At 45.9% G+C, this 19993-nt stretch overlaps 1 protein-coding gene across 2 annotated transcripts in view; it reads right to left on the reverse strand.

Moving 5' to 3' along the window:
* NTRK3 (neurotrophic receptor tyrosine kinase 3) overlaps positions 1–19993 on the reverse strand; it is a 231953-nt gene that overhangs the window by 158067 nt on the left and 53893 nt on the right. For both annotated transcript variants that reach the window (XM_085308663.1, XM_085308662.1), the window contains exons 4-5: positions 9609–9677; positions 750–907 (exon numbers count right to left, since the gene is read on the reverse strand). In XM_085308663.1, the coding sequence (XP_085164789.1) occupies positions 750–907; positions 9609–9677 (227 nt within the window). The remainder of the gene's footprint in view (positions 1–749; positions 908–9608; positions 9678–19993) is intronic.

The following is a 19993-nucleotide window of genomic DNA, read 5'->3' on the forward strand; positions in this document are numbered from 1 at the left end:
TCTGTTTTTTTCTCCTTTTTTCCAGACTGTTTGACAGATGCTTGTGTATAGACAGTTTAATTGTTCTGCTGATGGTACATGTCCTTCCCATATTCTACAAGGGATGCTTTCCAGTAACAGCAATAGCAGAGCAAAAACTGACACCAAACAAGCAGCTGATGTGTGAGCAGGGYGAAGGGGACAAAGAATAACTCTCAAATGTGCCTCATGTTGCTCCTGGGGTCACTGGACTCTYTTAAACACCAGCAGGAAGCAGAAAAAGATACACAGTCATTGCTGCCTCTTCCCTACAGACAGTGGCTTTTGACTGAAAATATAAAACAAAGCAAATGAATAGAGACATATATTTCCTTAGAGTAATTACAAGAGATAAGGTGACCATGCCCTTTAACAATATGCCATTTCTAGGATTTCTAGGCAGAAGAGCAACAAGAAACATATTCTTGTCAGGAAAAGGACAGACCACATGCACTTTGTCAAGCAATAGCATTGCACTGAAAGAAATCCCCCAAATCACCTTCTACCTTCRGGCACACAGAACAAAAGTGGCCGTGCGTTTACCCAGAGTTATTTTTATCCACAAACTAATGTGGCATTCTCAACAGTGCAATGCTGTCCCGTGACACCAGCTTTCCCACAGTAATGAGCAACGGAGGCGCTGGTGCTGGGAATGGCTCCTCTCCAGCACAGTCGGGAGGGAGGAGGGGGAGAGGRCGATGCTCCCAGAGTGTACATGGATTTTGCCTTACCGCATTGGGTGATGTTCATCTCCTGCAAGGGGATGATGGCTGCATCCATGTTCATGCAGTACAGCTCCTGGTACTGCAGATTCGCCTCGCCTTTCTCTTGCCAGAGCTGGATCCAGCGGATGTCGCAGCTGCAGTTAAAAAGGTTCTTCTCTAGTCTCCTACAGGCAGAAAGAACGTGAAAAGTGATAGTGGGATAGGGAAAGACAACCAGGGTAATTGCCCATCTCCTGGACTCGCTGAGGAGGATTGGGGCCATGGGGGYTCTTCACGTGGGCGAAAAAGCTACAGGGAGCTTCTCAAGACCAGAAACAAGATGTGGCCTGAAGCTGTGGTTCAAACACTGCTGAGCCATGAAGACAGAGATGGAAGGATTCTCCAGTCTGGGAGGCCATCAGCTGGCATGGCCAAGGACAGTGCACATGGCCAAGGCCAGTGGGATGGGGAGCTCAGGGATGCGGAGACCCAGCAGGGATTTCCATTACGGGGTTGTGCGCTTGGGGAAGGAGGAGGAGAAGGACTGTCACCACACGGGATGAAAGGTTGTTTAGAGATAACAGAGAATCTCTTCCAAGGTATCTGCCAGGGTCTTCTGGCACATGTTGTTCACATCTCTTCCTGTTCCAGAGACGGTCTCTACACATCCATGTATTCATACATTCTCTTTCACACACATGCGCAAGGTTTTATACCTCCCTGAGCTCTGCACACAGATACACACAACATCTATCACGAGAAAGACCGCATATCTGCGACGAGGTCCCACAGCAGTACCACTGATAGCATCAAAATTGGCATCTTTTGGTGAAGAATCAGATAGGACCACACTGCCCCAAATACTGATTCACATCTTAAAATCTCAATGCTCGTACAAGCCCAAGACTGTGARGGGGAAAGCACCCCTACAGCCTCTCCTGAGTTGTCAGTGAAGCTGGCAGCTCTGCTCCCTAGTACACTGTATTAACACAAGCTTCCTGGTGATCTAGGACACAGGCTCATGCACTGGGTATCATGCATTTTAATCAAATCACACAGCCCTGCACTGAGACCCTGCTGACCTGGACAGGATGAAATGGAAAAAAAACCCACTGCCTTTAATGTTCTTCATTTAAAATACACTTACATGTGTTTTATGTATCAGAAATGTTTATTATTATCGATCTTCCAACCTATTAACCATTTCATTTGCATTTTTAAAGCCCTGCAGCTTTCTGCAGAGATGCAAGGAGCATAGGACCCAGAAGGAAAGGGAACCTAACGTACAGCTGGGAGGACAGACTGAGTTAACAAAAGATTTGCACAAATAACTTGAGCAAAACAGGAGAGACTGGACAGGACAGAGCAGAATTTCGCTTTCCATAGCTGGAAAGCAAAAAAAAGTAGGGAGAAGCCAATACTGCAAAAGGTGAGCTCAGTCATCCAAAGCTCCATCCTTTGGAGGAGCACTCCAAAGGTCAAAACATTCCTTTCCACAGCACCTAGATCTCCATGTCATGTGAGGCAGGCTGTTTCTCTGATCTGTTCCATCCATTACTGCAAAATTCATGCTTTCTTTTACAAAATTAATTTCACTGACTAACAGGATTTGGAAATAACCTTCCAAATACATGCAGCTGCTGTTCTGTCCATACAGTACTGCTAAAGGAGGAGTGAGGGGAGTGTCTTCTGTTAGCATGTAAAACCTAAACCCTAATGACATCACATTGAATCATTTCATAGAACAAGATGTCATCATCTCTGATCATTTTCAAGAATAAACAGCAAGTTAAACTTCAGTATGTGGCTTTTCATTATTATTTTCCTTTCCTTTCAAAAGCAGCTACGCCTTTGTAAGGCAAGTATAAAGCTTAGACAAGAGAACTGAAGGCCAAAACACTAAATTTTAGCTCAGTGATTTAGTGGGATTTGAATGATGAGGTGTTCTCTGCACACGAGCATGGGTATCACTAATGCCTTGTGCAGGCTTTGACTCCTCTGAGCATGGCCATGAACCTGGAGGCCACGTACTCCTCAGGACCCAAGGTCACTCTTGCCAGTAGTGCTGGATGCTTGCCAGGCACAGGAGTGGAGGACGTGCTCCCAGAGCTGTGGGATAGCACATGAGTAACAGCCAAAGACTCCGCTAAGAGTCAATCTGGTAACCGGAGTTGTACCCTGGGATGAGGCAGAGAGCAGGGGGAGCTTAAGATGCAGAGGGGAAGAAATTCTGCTCCACTGCAAATATCATAACGAAATGGGACTGCCAGGGAGAACCGCTGTCACAGCACTTAAGGGCAGCTCTGTAAGTAATAAAAGGCAGCCTTYCAACCCATTGCTAATTCATGAAGGCCCATGAATAATACAGGAGCAGCGTGCTTCAGGGCAGAATTTACCAACGACCTGCCCCAACATCAGTGATGTAACTTGTTCTAATCGAGATCCCCACAGGGGCTTTTGCACAAGTTAACTCCTATCACAGGCTGGACATGCCAAGTGCCACTGGTAGCTTGTATGGTGTTGCTCTGGGAAGATACAGCAGGTAGAAGGGGTTAAGATGCACACACCGATTTTCCTTTACACTCTTCCCAAAGGCACTCTTGACATGCTAGAGGTGCCTCCCCTCCTTGCCTGCAGAGGTGCATGAGATTTTGACACCAGTGCTGGTCTGCACTTGTACTTTCCCACCACCTCCCCCACCCCAAAACACTGAAACACCCTTCTCTTGTCTCATACTTCCACATCAGAATCACAGCCTTGGGGCTCACGTGGGTCATTATGAGCCATATTCCTTCCATTCCCTCTTCCTGCAAACTCTGTAACATGCTTACGCTTTCCTGTTAAGGATTTAACAAAGGCTGAAAGCAACGGCTGGTCATACACTGTACTAATCAGTCCACTGCATAAACAACGTGAAAGAGGATATATTCTCCTTCTCTGAGAGCGAGCCAGTAGGACTTGAACTACCCAGTCACCCACACCCAGTTTGGTCACTGCCTTCCAAGGATACACTCTCCCTGTTACCTGCAAGTTTCTGCTTGCTGAGTTAAGCACATCCCTTCTCTGCAAGGAGGAGAAGGGCCTCTGGGAGTACAAAGTGCCCTTTGGCAAATGCCCACCATCTGGCTAGRAGGCATCTCTATATGCTGCAGAGACACCCTTGATTGCAGGAGAAGGAAGAAAACACTCGCTGAATAGCACAGAGCAGGCCAAGAGGAAAGGATTTATATGCTCCAGTGCTTTTACCAGGCTTTTGGAGATCAACAGGGATATCAAAACCAAGAACCACTGGCATCATCAGAGCTGTCAAATTGGAAGGGCCAAGGAAGACAGAAGCTGGAGCTGCCTGCCTTGAGAAACAGCAGTATTGGAAGAGTTTGAGAAAAGGAGCCAATTTTCTCAGGCACGTCCCCTACCTCAGCACTCTCTCAAATGTAATTTCACTTAGTTGCTGTATGTTTAATAGCTGTATCAGCACTCCAGTGAAATCTAAGGCMAGGGGCTCCTTCCTCATATTCAGCACAGTTTCTCCTGGAAAGGACAAGCAAATATAAAGGGCATTTTTCACACATAGCCTTAGCCTGGAAGTGTTGCCAAACCACTGCTTGGTTACAGCCACTCAGGATCCGCACGCACTCCCACAGCTTCCTGAAGGCTTCGTTAAAATAGAAAAAAAAATGCCTGTGAGAAATAGCAAGCATCACAGCTGTAAGTGAGCTGGGGGCTTTCCGAGTAAGCAGAACTGCTGTCTGCACCCACGGATGCAGCCAGCAAAGGGGACTGAACCTTTAAACGAGCCAGACGTGACCGTCAACCACAGGGCAAAGCAAAGGCATGCACCAGGATCTGCTCCACGCACAGTCACGTCGTGTAGCAGACACTAGAGCTCCACTCATGTTTGAGGCAGAGGAGGGAACGGGGACAGTCATGCCCAACATCATCATTTCAGAAGATGATGACAGAACTGAAACCCCAGGCCATCTGGACACTAAGCCAATCCAACTGTTTTTCAGAAGTGCTATATGGATCGTGTGTAACCTCATCCCAAATTCATGCTGGCTGAAGACAGCTCTGAAGGTACAAAGGACCTAAAGAAAAGCTCTCTAAAGCATGCAGCACCRTGGGAAAAGCGGAAAAGGATCACTATAACTTTTCTATTTGATTGAGAGATTTGSTCAAAACACCAAGGTTACCAGACTACATACCCTCCTCTCCCCCAACCATAAATATTTCTACTGTCTCAGGTGTCCTACAGTTAGCAGCCATAACACAAAAGGAAAGGCTTTACTTGAGCCAGTTGCCATGCCGCAGCCTGCAAGATTGACTGCAATGCCAGATGCCAATGCTGCAGCTCCCAGGTTCAGGCCAGTTCCATTCCTCCCAGGAAAGCTGCACCTACCACTGTCCAGCTCCCTGAGAGCCTCTACTGTGGCAGGATGACATGGGAGATGGAGGCCACCAGCATCCCAAAAAGTACTGGCACAAGTGGCACTTCACACGCATGGCAGGTTTGTTCAGGATAGGCAGCTAGAYGAGATGCACTGTTCCATGCCTCATCCTTACCAGCCATCAGCTAAAATAAAACTGCCTGAAGCTAAGCCTCTAGGACGACAGTGGAAATCTTTGCCACACTTCTGCTGTCTGTGCTGATTCCCACAAAACTACCACTGAGGTTTGGTACTCTCGAAATTAAAACATTCTCCCACCTGGGGACTCAGACCACCTTACTAAGCTTCAGTAAAAGAGTGCCCAGTGCAGAGAGAACAAAATCTATTTTCATTTTTCATTTATATTTATTTTCTAGAGCCAGGATGTCTCTCAGGCATCCAGCTAGAATCATTATTCCTGAACCCCTGCCAAAAAGGATAGGACAGAAAAGAAAGAGCTTAGAGAGCTATGTGTGGTTTCTGAAGTCTGAGTTAGCTCTGCACAGAGCAGGCAAGTATCTACTGTTTTGCTACAACTCTATTATTGTGACTGTTGGCAGCAGTAAGTTATTTAAGCTAGAGGCACATATGATGTTAACTTGTGCACATATATTAACAGAGATGCTGCTGTGTCCTGCCCTACCAAAGCTTCTTGTTGTAACACTGCAGAAACCTACTGCAGGGCAAACTGGCAGTGACTGCTTGAGTTAGAAATGCTGATGGTCTGGGCAGAGCTGCAAGATGTTCAGAACTACGGGGTTTTGTACAACCAAGGATGTAATTGGATCCAGAGTGTTAGGTCTCTCTGAGAAGGGATTTCTTGAAATGTCAGCCCTAAGCTCTCTGAGGACATGACAAAGGAAGCCAAGGACATGATAGAGGAAACCAGCTGTGACTTCTGGATAAGAAAGGTTGTAAGTCCAATGTTTATGAGCTGTGTCAGATGCTTCCCTGTGCACACTTAGCTTCAAACTTAGGAGAACTGTCCATACATTAGCTTCAGCCCTGCCAGTTAAGGTCAGTCTGTGCCATGGGAATTAGAGCTGGAGTTACTGGAAACCATTCCAAGCCTTGCTGATGGCCAGAAGGAAAAGAATATTTTAAGTGTGCCTCATTTTTGCCATCCTTTCTTCACTGAGTCAGCAAGGGAAAAGCTCAAGCTCTGTTCAACAAGAAAAGAATCTCTGCCTTAAAGAAATTATCTTCTCTCCTGGACTGAGATGCCTTGAATGCAACCAGGCAGCAGTTTTAAGCCCCAGATTCCCATGCACCAGCCTGCTCTCACAGTGTGGCAATGATCTTCATATTACTCTTCAGCTCTCTTTGCTCCATGTTCACTTTGAGTGGCTTTGTCAGGTGTTATGTTCCCTGGCATTCTCCATTTCACACCGGTTGTAGCTCTTCCCTCCCAACAACCTCCAGGAAATGATCTCCCTACTGCTTCCTTTACCGTCTGCTCCACTGCTCTGAGCTGCCTCATTGCAGCTCGTGTTTTTGCCTTCGCTGACACTCCTTCCCCTCTGGATCCTTAGGGACTGCAGTGCCAGTCATGTTTGCCTGGCTGCACTGAGACCCAGGACTCACTCCAGCAGGGTGCTGTTTGACAGGTTGTCCTCTGGTTAACCACCGTGGCACCTATATCTTTTGAGAAACGCAGCTTTGCCAATGGAAGGGCCTGCTTGTCCCAACTGACCCACCCCACAGACATAGCCCTCTGGAGAATGGCAAACACTTGCTAGCATTTGTCCCTGGGGTCATCTTCTGGCCTCTCCAAGACCTTACAGAACACCTGCTGCACAGTCTGCCTTTCTCTAGTTTACTATCCCTCTGCCTCAGTCTCTTCTGTTCACCTCCTTCTTCCCTTCAAGAGATCAGACTTACCTTCAAGTTCCTAGCTGATACCAGTCCACAAYTTCCTTTTTAGCTTTCACTAGTGTTTCACACTCACTTTATGTAGACCATGTATTTTGACTCCCCCCCAAGTCCTAGAGGCCTCCTTGGATCTCACTATGCCACAGAACTGTCTTGTGCTTAACTATCATGTGCATTTCTAAAAAACAAAATCAAAAAACACCCTAAATTTTCCACTACTACTAATTTCTCCCTATCTTGCAGATTTACTTTTGCTCATCAATAGCTACTGCCCTTTTAGTTTTCAAGACCATGAACACGCAACAATAGATATTTCTTTTCCTTACTCTTTACTCCTTAATCTCCAAACATCTTTATGTGAATGAATATTCAGAAGCTATAGCTCAGGCTACACTTCCACACTTCCTTCTCTTGAATGTATCCAAAGTTCTGCAAAATCGGTTTCACAGTCTTGCCCCTAGGGAAGACTCAGCAAGCCCATCCCCTTTCCCAATTAACACTGACTTCCTAATGAGTATTAACTAACATATTCCCTTCCTTCTTTCACACTTCTGAGAATAGCATTCTCATGTCTTTCTGCTACACCTCCATCTGTCTGACCTATGCTAAGCTGTGTGTGTGTGTAGGGGGGTCCTCAATGAAAAGAACACATGAAGGAATATTTGACAAGAAACATCAGTGACAAAGCAATTCATGAGARAAAATGAACTGAACTGTGCTCTTAACTTGAACAAAGCCAAAGTAAGCCAGACTCTGCAGGCATTCATGGAGCCCCAAGCTCATCTGTGCCACTAACTTGACCACTTGAGCTCATGCCATGACATGGCTTGCCAAGAACACATCTGCAGCACCGAAAGGACTTGATGGCAGGCTTGATACAGCTGAGCTGCAGCACTGCCTCCCTCACTACAAATTCTGCCAAGCCTCTCTGTAGGAAGCCGCTGACACCACACTTCGTAACGACGGTGCTACTTTCCCACCTCCTATCATCTCTTCCTATTAACCAGCCTTCTGATCTTCAGCATTTTTATCCACATTACTTCTCCCATCAATCAGGGCTTGTTACAGCTGAGAAAACCACTTTCAGCGCAGATCCAACAGGAGCTAAATGACTCGGATCATTTCCATTTGCCTGAGAGCACTGGCTCCAAGCGGCTCTGCTGACACAGAATTAAACCAGCTCAAGATAACTGGCATCCCTCTCAGGATCCCTATAGCARGACAACAGAGGAGTCTTGATCTGCGCTCTATGTCTGCTGTGGACAGATACACATTACTGTCCAAACAACAGCACCCCGGTTCCCTTAATGGAACGTATTGGTCTGTTCAGCCTGACGTGGATTGACAGACCTAGAACATATCTGAAGAAGTGGAATATGATCAAGTGAGACAAAACCACCTAAGAACAGAGCCAGGTTGAAAATATCCATGCTGATCTGTAGGACACCATTATTCCAGGCCTTAACTCCGAAGATCCCTGCCAGTGTTCTCTAGTTCAAGATTGCAGCCCCCATTGCTCTTCCACTCCTGGATGTCTCTTGGGTAACAATCATTAACCTGAGTTTTGCCAAACTGTGCAATGAAAATAAGCAAAGGTCTAAGAATACGAATGACTCATTCTATTTAATTTGAAACCTGAGCCAGGCTTTAAAAATATTTAGAGCTGTAATCAGTGAGGAAACCAACTCTAAATTCAGCATTTGTAACTTTACACACCAGATTCCCCATCAGAAGGGTGTTTCTGTATTTTCTAATATCACTGTTAGTATTTTTCATTTAACAATTTGACAGAAATAAAATACGCTGGAGTAACACCGGTGATAACACACTTACTCCCACTTGAAAGACTGTCTTTATTCTCACATAAGTCACTTCTGGCTTACAGTTCTATTGATCATCAGTGAGGATGAATGGAACTTCCCAGGATCCTCCGGGAAAAATCCTACATATATATATATATTTTTATATCCACCAAGAAACTATTTCTAAAATTCAGCAAAACAGGTCACCAGTGCAATGTTCCATTGATTTCATGTCCACTTATTCTTCAAGCACAACACTGAATGCTTTATCAATAATTCAGTAGGCTGRAGGCCACTGCTGCCCAGAAGATATCCTATCTAATCTGCCACACAGCATCTAGGAAGCACCTCAATTGCTAAAGATCGAGGGAATCATTAAGCTAGAAGGGAGAGGTGCCATACAAAAAATGTCATGAGCTAAAGGACTACAATTAGCCATATCCCACCGATGAACAGCAGGTGAAGATCAAGTCTTTGAGGAGATTCTCTCAAAATATGGCTAGTAAGTATTACTAACATGTTCCCACAGTTAATCAACCAGATACCACCCCTTGAATAACTTGTTCGTCATCCCAACATTAATTATCTAGATCCCATGAATTTGAAAGAAAAGCAGTTCCGCTCTGATGCTTCAATATCCAGGACACCCTTCCAAGGATGCTGCCTACTGGAGTTTTAAATAATTATTCACAGGTTTCAAAACAGGTCTTTTTAGAAACTGTTTAACCTCCTACTTTGTTAAACCTCCCCTTCTTTCCCAGGAGATACCTCAGGATGGAACTTACAGTTCAAAAAGTCTCAGTGTCTGGAAGAGTTGCCATGACAGTGTGGTGAGCCGGTTACCAGAGAGGTCTCTGAAAATTAACAAGAAAAAGAAGTCATGGTAAATAATTCCTTCTGCACCTGGCCGTGCACAGAGCTCATCATTTTCTTCTGCAGGGAGGCTGTTAAGCAGTTGAGGACCCAACTTCAGGTTTCATAAAGAGAAATTTTAATGAACCTGAACCAAAATGAAAATTTCTCATTTTATTTGTTTCCAAACAGGAAAAAGGTTTATATTCTGCTGCAATATTTTATATATATATATATACATATACATATATATATATATATATATATATGTACATATATAAAAGGACAGATCAGCTCTTGTCAATTGTGTCAATCAGGAGCTTAACCAACTGTAAGCAAAAAGAACAAGTCTAATTTCATTTTCCAAACACGAAGAAAATACTAAGTAAAAACAAACTTCATGTTAAAAATACTAACATCCAGGTTAAAATGACAGAATCATAATTATCCAAGATATTATCATTGATTTAGAAAGATTCTTAAATTACACAGAATTTTTAAATTAACAGCATCCCATTACGGCTCTTCGCTATTTGTACCTAGAGGTACCACTACTATAGCAACTAACAACTTCATACCCCTTTCTCCATCTTTGTTCAAACTTGCAAAAACATAAATATCAGCTACCTAGGAAATCCAGCAGACATCTCTTCAGCTAAAAGCCAAAAGACGATAAAAAAAAGAGTAAAACCAAACAAAGTACTAAAAATAAGAGAATAAGTGTGTCTGTGGTGGACTAACTGAAAAGAAGGCAGGCACAGAAAGATAAAAGGGCCTTGGGGGTTTTCTGGCGGTGCTAAAGGACAATAACAAACCCGCTCGCTGCAACAGGCTGGCCTTCCCGCGGATTCCTTGCAGCCAGCGTCGGAAAGGAGGAGCCGCACACTTCCTCCCCATGGCCAGGAGCCAGCCGGCTGCCCACCCTCACCACACAATGTTTCACACTCCCACGAGACAACCTTCTGCCACCAAAACCTTCTTGTGAAAATCCAAACTACCAAAGCGACGGTACTGGGGAGCATGAGGAGGTGCAGACATTAGTCTGGCTCTTGCTGGTGAGGCAGGAAGRGTTAAACAGTTGAGATGGATCAGAGCAGATGGAAATTTGTTGGGGGGCTTTTGGAAATGGAAGAAACTACTCAAGGACCTCTGCTCAGTCCTCCTCAAGGACTCCCCAACTGACCCTAAAATGACTAATCTCAGCACAAGACGATCATCCAGGACATGTCCATCCTCAGAGTTGGGTCTTAAAACCTTTGCTGATCACCTGTTTATAGCATTAACCTATTTTTCATCACTTCAAAACCCAGATTACAAAAACTAGACCTAATCTAGGGACTACTGCTCCATATAGGGAGAAGTGTGGTCACAAGCTTTTGCAGAAATCTAAAATCCTCCTATAGCTGTGTTAGCATTCAGAGCTACAGAAAGCATGGGAATGGTTTGGAAGTGATGCCTTGCTGTCCTTCACTGCATCTAGTCCCATTCCCACCAGTTGCTCTCCCCTGGTTCCTCCCCACAATAAGGTCAGGCCCATGTAGGCACCACAGCTCATCATACCTGTCTGCAGAGACTCTCCACGCTACAATCCCACTCACTACAAAGGGCAGGGAAGCGCCAGAGGCACGAACGAAGGCCCGGAGTTTCATTAAATCAACAGCTGGTTAAAGGAGAGATATGGGACAAAGTGGCACAGAGGCAAGAGCAGGCAGCCAMGTCTGTGCCAGGCTCGGTCTGGAATCCCCATTCAATTTGGAGAAATGTGGTAAAAACAAGACAGTAAATCCCAGAACCCTCTGGTGTAGATTGGAGGAGTGAGAATTTGGACTCAAAGATTCCTTTGTGGGCTTACCCTAGATTAAGGGGCAGTAAGCAGCAGTAGCAGAAGCCTGGCAGGCTGGTGGAGAGAGGACRCTGTCTCTAAACTTGCTCTGTTTCACAGGGGCCACACAACCCCCTCCAAGGAGTGGAGTGAAGGAGCTCTGTGACAGCAACGTGTTACAGCACCATCCTCTCAGCCCGGTGAGGGTAAGACCCAGGGAGCCACAACTCACCCTCGGATCTGGGGCTCGCAGAGGACATGCTGTCCGGCAACGGACAAGGAGAAAACAGCTTTAGACAACTCTGTACTGCTCAGATTTCAATTCGCAGAGAGAGATTGCAACAGAAGTGCATGTGAGAAGTCACTCAGCTGCCACCAGTCCACTCGGCCAAGTCCCCATACCAAACTCTGCAACTAGGAGTGCAGAAACCCCGTAGCTCACCAAGCAAAGCACCTCAAAGTCTCTCTTTGACTCTGGCGGAAGGATAAGTGCCAGCAAATGCCATGCTGGCACAGCGCTGCATCATTAAATTCTGGCTCTGCCTCACACCAGACTATCCCGCTGCGTAAACCTCCACAGACCAYAGGTACCTTGTTTCACATGGCTAAGATCCCACTACTCCTAAGGCTTCAGACAAATTGCTACCAGCTTCAACAAAGTTTAGAAAGGCAGCAATAATAGCTCGTGAAACTAAGGGAGGCGGGGAAATTGCAAACCTCCCCCCTTATCCACCCTAGAGCACCTGGGTGCTTTGCAAAGACAGATGTAAAGTAGGAGGGGAAGGAACAGCTCACTGCTACAGAAAAGCTAGACAGTAAATTCTCTCCCCCAGCAAAGAAGGAACAAGCAAGTGGAAAGGGGGATGCATGAGAGACAGCAAGATGTGGGAGAGAGGCAGAGATGCAGAGGAGGGAGTGAATCTTGCTGGAATGTCCTTTCTCAAAGGTCATGTTTTGCTACATTAGGCAGAAATGTCAAGAGAAAATTGGATTCTGAAAGAGAAGAGAAAAAACAACAGGCTTTCCACGCAAATAAGGGAATCAAAAATAGCATGATCATGTTATTACAATTTAGGACACAGAGAGATGGAAAAAGGAAACATCCTCACTCTTGCAAGCTTTGCCAGGCAAATGTGCTCCACTTTTTGTCTCTGTCAGTCCCTGAAAATCAACTCCTACCTCCCTCCTCCCCCTAGAAAACCCAAACCATGCCAAGCCTCAAGCGAAGAGGAGATATATCTTCACTTGCACGCATCTGGCAAGAGATTCTCCTCTAAAAAGGAAGAGACACCATCCAATCCAACTGTTAGCATCTGCAGGACTTGTCAGGAGGGACACCTATTAACAGCTCCTGTTTCAGGAGATCAGCCAGAAGTCATGTAGGGAGGAATGCATTTGTCATTGGAAACAGGTACACAGGACGCTTTAAAATGTCAGCAAGGTCCTTGTAAAAGGCCCCTGACCTCAACAGGGAGAAAGAAAGGGGCTATGCACATAAATACACGTTAAAAATACACCATTTAGTTAGAAAGCCAAATACTCCAAAGGTCAGAAATGCCAGAACTAGGGTTAGTCACACAAAAAGTACAYGCGCTGACACAAAAGGTACAGAGATCCTATTGAAAGAAACCTTGCTGCACAGCACTGATTTCTCCCAAGAAGAAATCTATCCTGTGCACTGGATGCGCATGCACCTCCCTTCCCTGCGTCCTGGAGCAGGTTTCCTRGGGAAAATAACACATGCTTACGTAATTACAGCCTGTATTGCAGTGCTTGCACACAAGGAAATTAAGTTATGGCTCCACAGGTGAATTGGGCTCTGGCGATTTCTGACTTCTGGTCAGTGCTTGCAAGCTCCTCACTGCATTCTAGCCTTAGCTGTGCATGTGGAGTTTCCCAATGTTTTATAAAGAGTGAATGGAGAGGATTAGGGGGAAAAGAAAGCCAATTCCCTCCAGATATTCCACTATCCACTCAGTCCCTGCCACAATCGCTAAAAATCAACCTCCATTTGAGCCACTCCTAAGCACTTCTCAGCCCCAATCTCTTTATCCAAATTTCCCCTGATGCTCCCAGCATTTATGTTCTCCCATGCCAATCCCAGCATCCCAACAAAGGCTCCCACTCATCCCTCCCAAATAGTCTTTCCAAAACTTCTCCCTTTATTCTCCTGCAAGCCCTTCATCCAATTGGATCAAGAGCWGTTCTTCCTTGTATAGGCAAGGTGGAATCCACAGAGAGACAGGGGCCACAGCATGACCTACAGCTAGGCTAGAACACGCTGATGGTGTACACAGGCAATTTACCTGAGAACACCGCAGAGGTCTCTAAGCACTAACAAATGAGATTTTCTAATTCAGCTGTGTTTTGGCAGTTTCATGGGGAGAGCAAAACTAAGTCTTTCATGCAAAAGCCACTCTGACAGTTTCCCAGCTGCAAAAAAAATGCAGGTGCTTTGTGAAGGAAGCTTCGACGAAGTTTTTTCTCTTGAGCAGAACGGTCCATTTTTCCCTCCTGTCCACTCCCTCAAACATCTGCACAGGTTTTGTTTGAAATTAAAAAAGAAATAATAAAAACATTAAACACAGCCAGAGGCAGACACCCAACACAGAAAACTTCAACCTGAGTGATTAAAATTTGGCAGTCATAGGAAAGTGAAAACAGTCTTAAAACAGTGTGCCAGACAACCTTCAAAACAGACTATGTATCAGCTCCACTTGTAATAATAAAATATGGCATATAACACAGAGGAAACACAGAGAAGCAGAAGTGAAAAGCTTTCAGAGCAGATTTCATGGTTGCAAACATGAGTCCATCTTCCTCAGGATAGACCTGGCTATTAACACTTTWTAACATGTTTGAACTGCTTCTTTGCCATGTGATATGTTCTCCATCACCCCCAAGACCCTATTTTCCACAGAAAGAGAGGAAGTGTTTAGAAATGGATGCTAGGGTCCTTTTCCCTCTGGAGAAGGACTCCAAGGGAAGGCTGTGGAAGGTAGTTTTGCAGAGCGTGTTTCTAGACAGTCAGCAAAATGTATGATCTTCTTGTGACCCAAACTCAACAACCTTGCTATCCTCAGACTGTACTGAGTAGTCATGCTACTAAACATCTTGCTTTTCAGGAGGATCATAACCCGATATCCCACCCACCTCTTTCTGTCAGCAGCTCCACACACAACTCGAAGGTGGGCTGTTATCACTGAATTACAGCAAAATCCCAGTTATTGCCTTCTGCCTCCTTCCAGCCTCCCCTTCCAGGTCAGGAGGGTAGATTTTCATGTCCTGCAGTGCCGTTGTGCACTCATACATCTTGGAGGTGGCTGCCTTTCAGGACAGGTTCACCTGTACCCTCAGCACTGTGGAAATCTCCCCCCGGAAAGGCAAGAGAGAAATATAAGGTGATCACGAGTGACAGATGGGCAAGGAAGTATGTCTGCTGAACAGGCTTCTGCCTCCTGTGCTAGTAGAAGTAGTGGGGTATGGGTGTGCGTGTGTGCGTGCATGTGCATGTATTAGAGGGGGATAAAAGAAGACTCTTCATCCATGCAACCCGGAACATTGGACTTCAATGGAAAAGGAAATGGCATGTTTTCTTTTCCTTCAATTAACCAGCTTACAAGAAGAATTTTCACTACTAAAGCCATTTTTATTCAGCTAAATTAAGTCAGATGCCTCATTAATGACACCAACAAGCAAAAGCCCCTGTAATTAAGCTGTAAACTGTATTATGTGGTTCAGTCCAACCCAATGGCAGAAACGCTGCTGCTGGGGAGGGGCTCTCTTCACCTGTCCCTCCTCCACACATCTCTCCTTTCTTCATTTGCCCTTGTTTCCAACCTGACACATTTATTTCTACATGGGAGACGTTTTTCACACGTTTTAATAACACAGTGCTACTCTGAAAAACCTGATGAGGGGGATTAACTGCACAGAGCAGCTGAGGGGGTGCAGGAGTGCAAGCAACCGCCTGGCGTAAATTAGAGGCAAACCACACATCCACAGCTGTGCTCCCCGATGCTGGATACACCAGTGGCCCCACGCTTGGTGTTTGATATTCGCTGTGCTCTTGGCATCCTGTAAAGTGCAGCAAGTGCTTCCCATCGTGGTGGTGCYGAGGGCTGCTGTACAGCAGATATAGGAGTAGCTCCATTCTGCCTTCATTTCTGCAAAAACTAAACTGCTGAACCCTCTGAACCTTGTGTCCTGTAAGTCAAGCAGGATATCTATCTGCAACCTCAGGCTCTTTGGGCTCAGAAGTGGGTAAGACATCTCAGGTGGCAGTTTTCTCTGGGGCCCCTCTTCCCATTTTTGCAGCCAACTCCAAGGTGACATCTCTCTGCTATCCAACACACCACTGGAGATAATGCAGCTCAGAAGAGATACATGCCCCTGTGGGAACCATGAACCAGAGGGACCTAAAGGTGCTGGACCAGAACTCTGTCCAACAAAGCAGTGTTCATTTTCCAACAGATAGTAAATTCATCAGAGCACCTAAGGGGTTAGCTAGACTCCTCCAACGCAGGATGGCGGTGAAGCTGACTTTCAGAAACACCGCACAAGCCCAGCTGCCCACGCAGCCCACGTGCCAGTGTTGCACTGCGCCTCACCTCCGACAAGTGCCAGCTCCCCCAGACATGAGTCTCATTTTGCAACACTGGGGAATTGCTCTCCGGCTCATTTGTCTCCGCCAGAGGAATGCAATGACCTCTAAAAGCAGCATCGCGCTCCCAGTCCCCTGCCCTGCCCTATCCTTCACCCTCCCTCTATTTCCTATTTAGTAAGCAGCTTTGCTCATTAAGGGAAAAAATATACTGTCCTCCCTTAATGAATGTGCTAAAATTACACCAGCAAGTCCCAGAAGCTGTAGACGTACAGGCCTCACCATGAATCAGGCTCTGCAAATATTAGACTCAATTGAAATCTCAGATAGCTCAGCACAAAGCCCCAGCAGGCCACGTGTGAGATAGAGCCTGCAAAAATACTGGGCAATGCCAAACACATGCAAGTCTCTCACACACAGAAAGCTGTTGAGTTAGCAGAACAAGACTCAATGTTAAACTGATAAGACCAAGGGCTTGTAATTGCCAGCAATTCTCTCATTTACGCTCACAGCCCAGAAGGAAGCACGTACTGGTGGGATGAAAGAGTACGGCAATACAGAGATCCTCCCAGACATGGTCCTGCATTACCTACAGCCCAATTCCACTCCTCAAGCAGCCCCTTAGAAAATCCCTGGCCTTTACTGACCCCAAACACAGTCAACTAAGAAAGTCTCCAAGGTTCAAATCTTCTTTTGTAAGTCTGGACAACATAACAAACCGTGTTATCACATCCAAAGGTATTGTACTGTGTCCTAAGTTTTGTGAGGCATCCAAATGCAACCACAGAGCACGTCACATCACCTTGTCTTATTCTTCCCAAATCAGTTCTTGTTCTAGTGCTAGAACCAGAATTTGCAATAATTTCACAAACTCAGACATGGATGTCAAGCTTTTGCATCGGAGGAGAGCAGGAGACCATCACTAGCACTGACACGCAAGAAGAGATTTTTTCAAAACATACAATCCTGGAGAAGCAATGCCAGAGGGGAGAAGCAAGACACCCCAGCCACACTCCTTCTGTATTCACTGGTTTCGAGACCTTGATTTGTAAATCCCAATCATTACTAAAACGGGATTGTAAGGAGGCGGGAAGGAGTGCTCTTTCGCATTGTTCTTTAAACAATAGCATTAAAAACAAAACCACAGTTGCACAGCAAGTCAGAAGGAGACAGAGGAAGGAGGCGTACAGGCATAGGGGCGACCCGCCTCCCATCAGAGCGCTCTTGCAGGAGACACGAGCAACACATGTGCTGCACGCCTCTCCTCCCACTGCCTCTGCCAGTGCAGCAGGTCACGAAAGCAAGATATCTATTGCTACCACTTTAGTCCCAGTGCATCCCAAAACACGTTAAAGGCCACTTTAAAGGCCACCTCCAACCCTGTGATGTCCCCACACCTTCCAAATTAGCTCTAAGGCATCTCCCAGTTGCATCAAGCTTTATTTGGAGACAAGATCATATCCCAGAGCTAATCGTTGCTCACAGTTTGGGTTCAGCCTCCATTCTAGGTGGAAATCAGTCACCAGATGTGGATAATGTTGTCTCTATGCTTTGAGGCAGATCAGATGCAGGAATCCAGCCCTCTAGATTACACTTGTCTCTCCCTTGTTGTGTGCTGTTTACAGTGTGTGCTTCTCCAAAGACATCCAGGCTCTCAGAGAAYTTGAGGAGAGATTAAAAGCTTGGTCAGCCCCGCAGTTGCTTTCCTTTGCCTGTCTGCTTCCCTGCAGGGCAGAGTCCAACGGCTTTCATGAAACATGCCACTCTTCTGCTCAAGGGAAAAAAAAATCTGCTTGAAACAGGCAAGAGCCCTTTCCCATGGCTTTCCTCCTGCCACTGAGGCGTCCCCAGGGCTGCTTTACTCTCCAGCTCCCAAACTCAAACTGCTCTACTCTTCTCTCTCCCAAAATCAAACTGTGGTAGCTTTAGGTCCATCGAGGCTGGAATACAACAGTACACTGGGTTTTTTCCTGCTTCAGTGCACAGAAATAATACTGGAAATTTGTGCTGATTGAGAACAAGGGGTGCCAGCCGACAGCTCCAGTGAAGGGCTGGGTTTACCGTGCCTGCTTCCTTCAAATTGCATATATCTTCAAGATCGGAACAGAAAATGACTGGGGAATGCCTCCCACTCACAGGTTTCCAGCAGGTCTAGAGCAAACCAAATCAGCATGTAACAGAAGACAGAGCTCTGCCTCACAGCAGAAGCATGTGGAGACTGTCTGGAAAGGGGAACAGTACTCAGAGGTTATTTTCCAGCATCTCAGAGTAGGTGGTGACATCAGAGCCCAAACACATGCTCCTCAAAGGCTTTCATGTGTCTGCTCGATCATTTCCCTTCATGGTGATACTCAAATGGGAAGGTCAGTAGATAAGGTAGCACCATYCCAGTAACCATCCACTAAGGGTCCTCCCAAACACACTGGTAGGCACTGGGGAGAGCCCAGGCTGGGCAGTTTGACTAGGTCAACAGCCATAAGCCTGAACTGCAATGCATTGAGCACAGAGCCTCTGGGATAGGGTCTTTCCTCCCATCCCTCCTGAACTAGGTCTGTACTCTCTCAGTTGTTACAGACCTAATGGTCCTTACATCTTTTTWAAAAAAAATAAAAATAAAAGTCCATCCTCCCCCAGCATTCAATTCCTAGACACCAATGAGCCCTGAACAACCTCAAGCACTGCTCCTCCAGGAGTAAACGGAAAAGTAACAGCTAGGCCTCAGCTGGGTTTTGCCTGCCTCAGGGAGGAATGCCAGGGGGCTGAGCTGGGCTGGGCTGGTACCAGAGGTTCTGCAGAKCCTCCAAAGGAAAGAGGGGGGATATGTGTGCATGTGTGTGTGTGCGCATGCGTGTGTGCRTGTCCCAGCAACAGTGAAACTGGGCATAAGGCGAGCTAAGCTCTCGGCAGACACTGCTAAATGGTTTCCAATTAATTAACTGATTACATGATAGAACAGAAGGGGATTCAAGTGAGTGCTGTTGACCTTTAAAAATAATTAATATCATCAGAATCGCAAAACTCGTCCAGGAAAAAATAATTAGAAGCATCCGAATATTACCTCCAAAGCCATGTCGAAGCAGTAGAGAAAGGTTCTGGTTAGTTCAGAGGTACAGTTCCCAAGTATTTGCTAGCAGCCCCATTTCTTCCTTAAACTTGTCTTCCCTGTACAGCTYCTCCCCTCCCCCAAACACACACACACACCCTTCTCCTCTACCCTAGGCAGCCTTCCCTCTCCTCTCCATATCCATTCTCCTCATCATCTTTTCTACTCATTTCCCTTCTTCTCCATTTCAGTTCTCTTGCCTAATGATTTCTTCTTGCTCCAATCCTTCCTTGCAAACCTCTCTCTCCAGACTAGTTCCTAATCCTCCTGCAGCAGTATCCCACCCCCTTCTTGTCTTCACTCAGCCCTATGCTCTTGACCTTCCTGCACTTCAAGAAGGAGCCTTGGTCCTTCCCTCTATGACACAGATCCACTTTTTATCTCTTTTCACTTTTATCTCTGATTCACTTTTTATCACGTAARGTCTACACACAACCCAGAAAACCTGCTTTTCCTCATCCCCAAGTGTGTGAATACTCCCACTTTGCTATGGTTTCCTCACTTCACCTGTCCTTGTTCACTTGGCCAAGCAGTTCCTACACAGGGAGAATAGCTGGAAATCCACTGTGCTGAGCAGAAACTGGAGTAGAACAGGTCCTTGATAGAAGATCAAATAGGTTCCCTGGAGAAGGAGGGGAGGAAGTTGCATGAGCAACCAATGGCTGTCATGAGGAGACCTAAAAAAGCCACAGCCGTGGAATAAAACCTGCCTTTGCAGCAAATAAATTTCCTCCACTGCTTATTATTGTGAAAACTTCTGTGGCTAGACACTCCACTAAGGTATAGATAA

The sequence above is a fragment of the Rhea americana genome, unplaced genomic scaffold (genome assembly GCF_003343005.1).
Source record: "Rhea americana isolate MKP2758 unplaced genomic scaffold, rheAme1 scaffold_28, whole genome shotgun sequence".
NCBI classification, from domain to species: Eukaryota; Metazoa; Chordata; class Aves; order Rheiformes; family Rheidae; genus Rhea; species Rhea americana.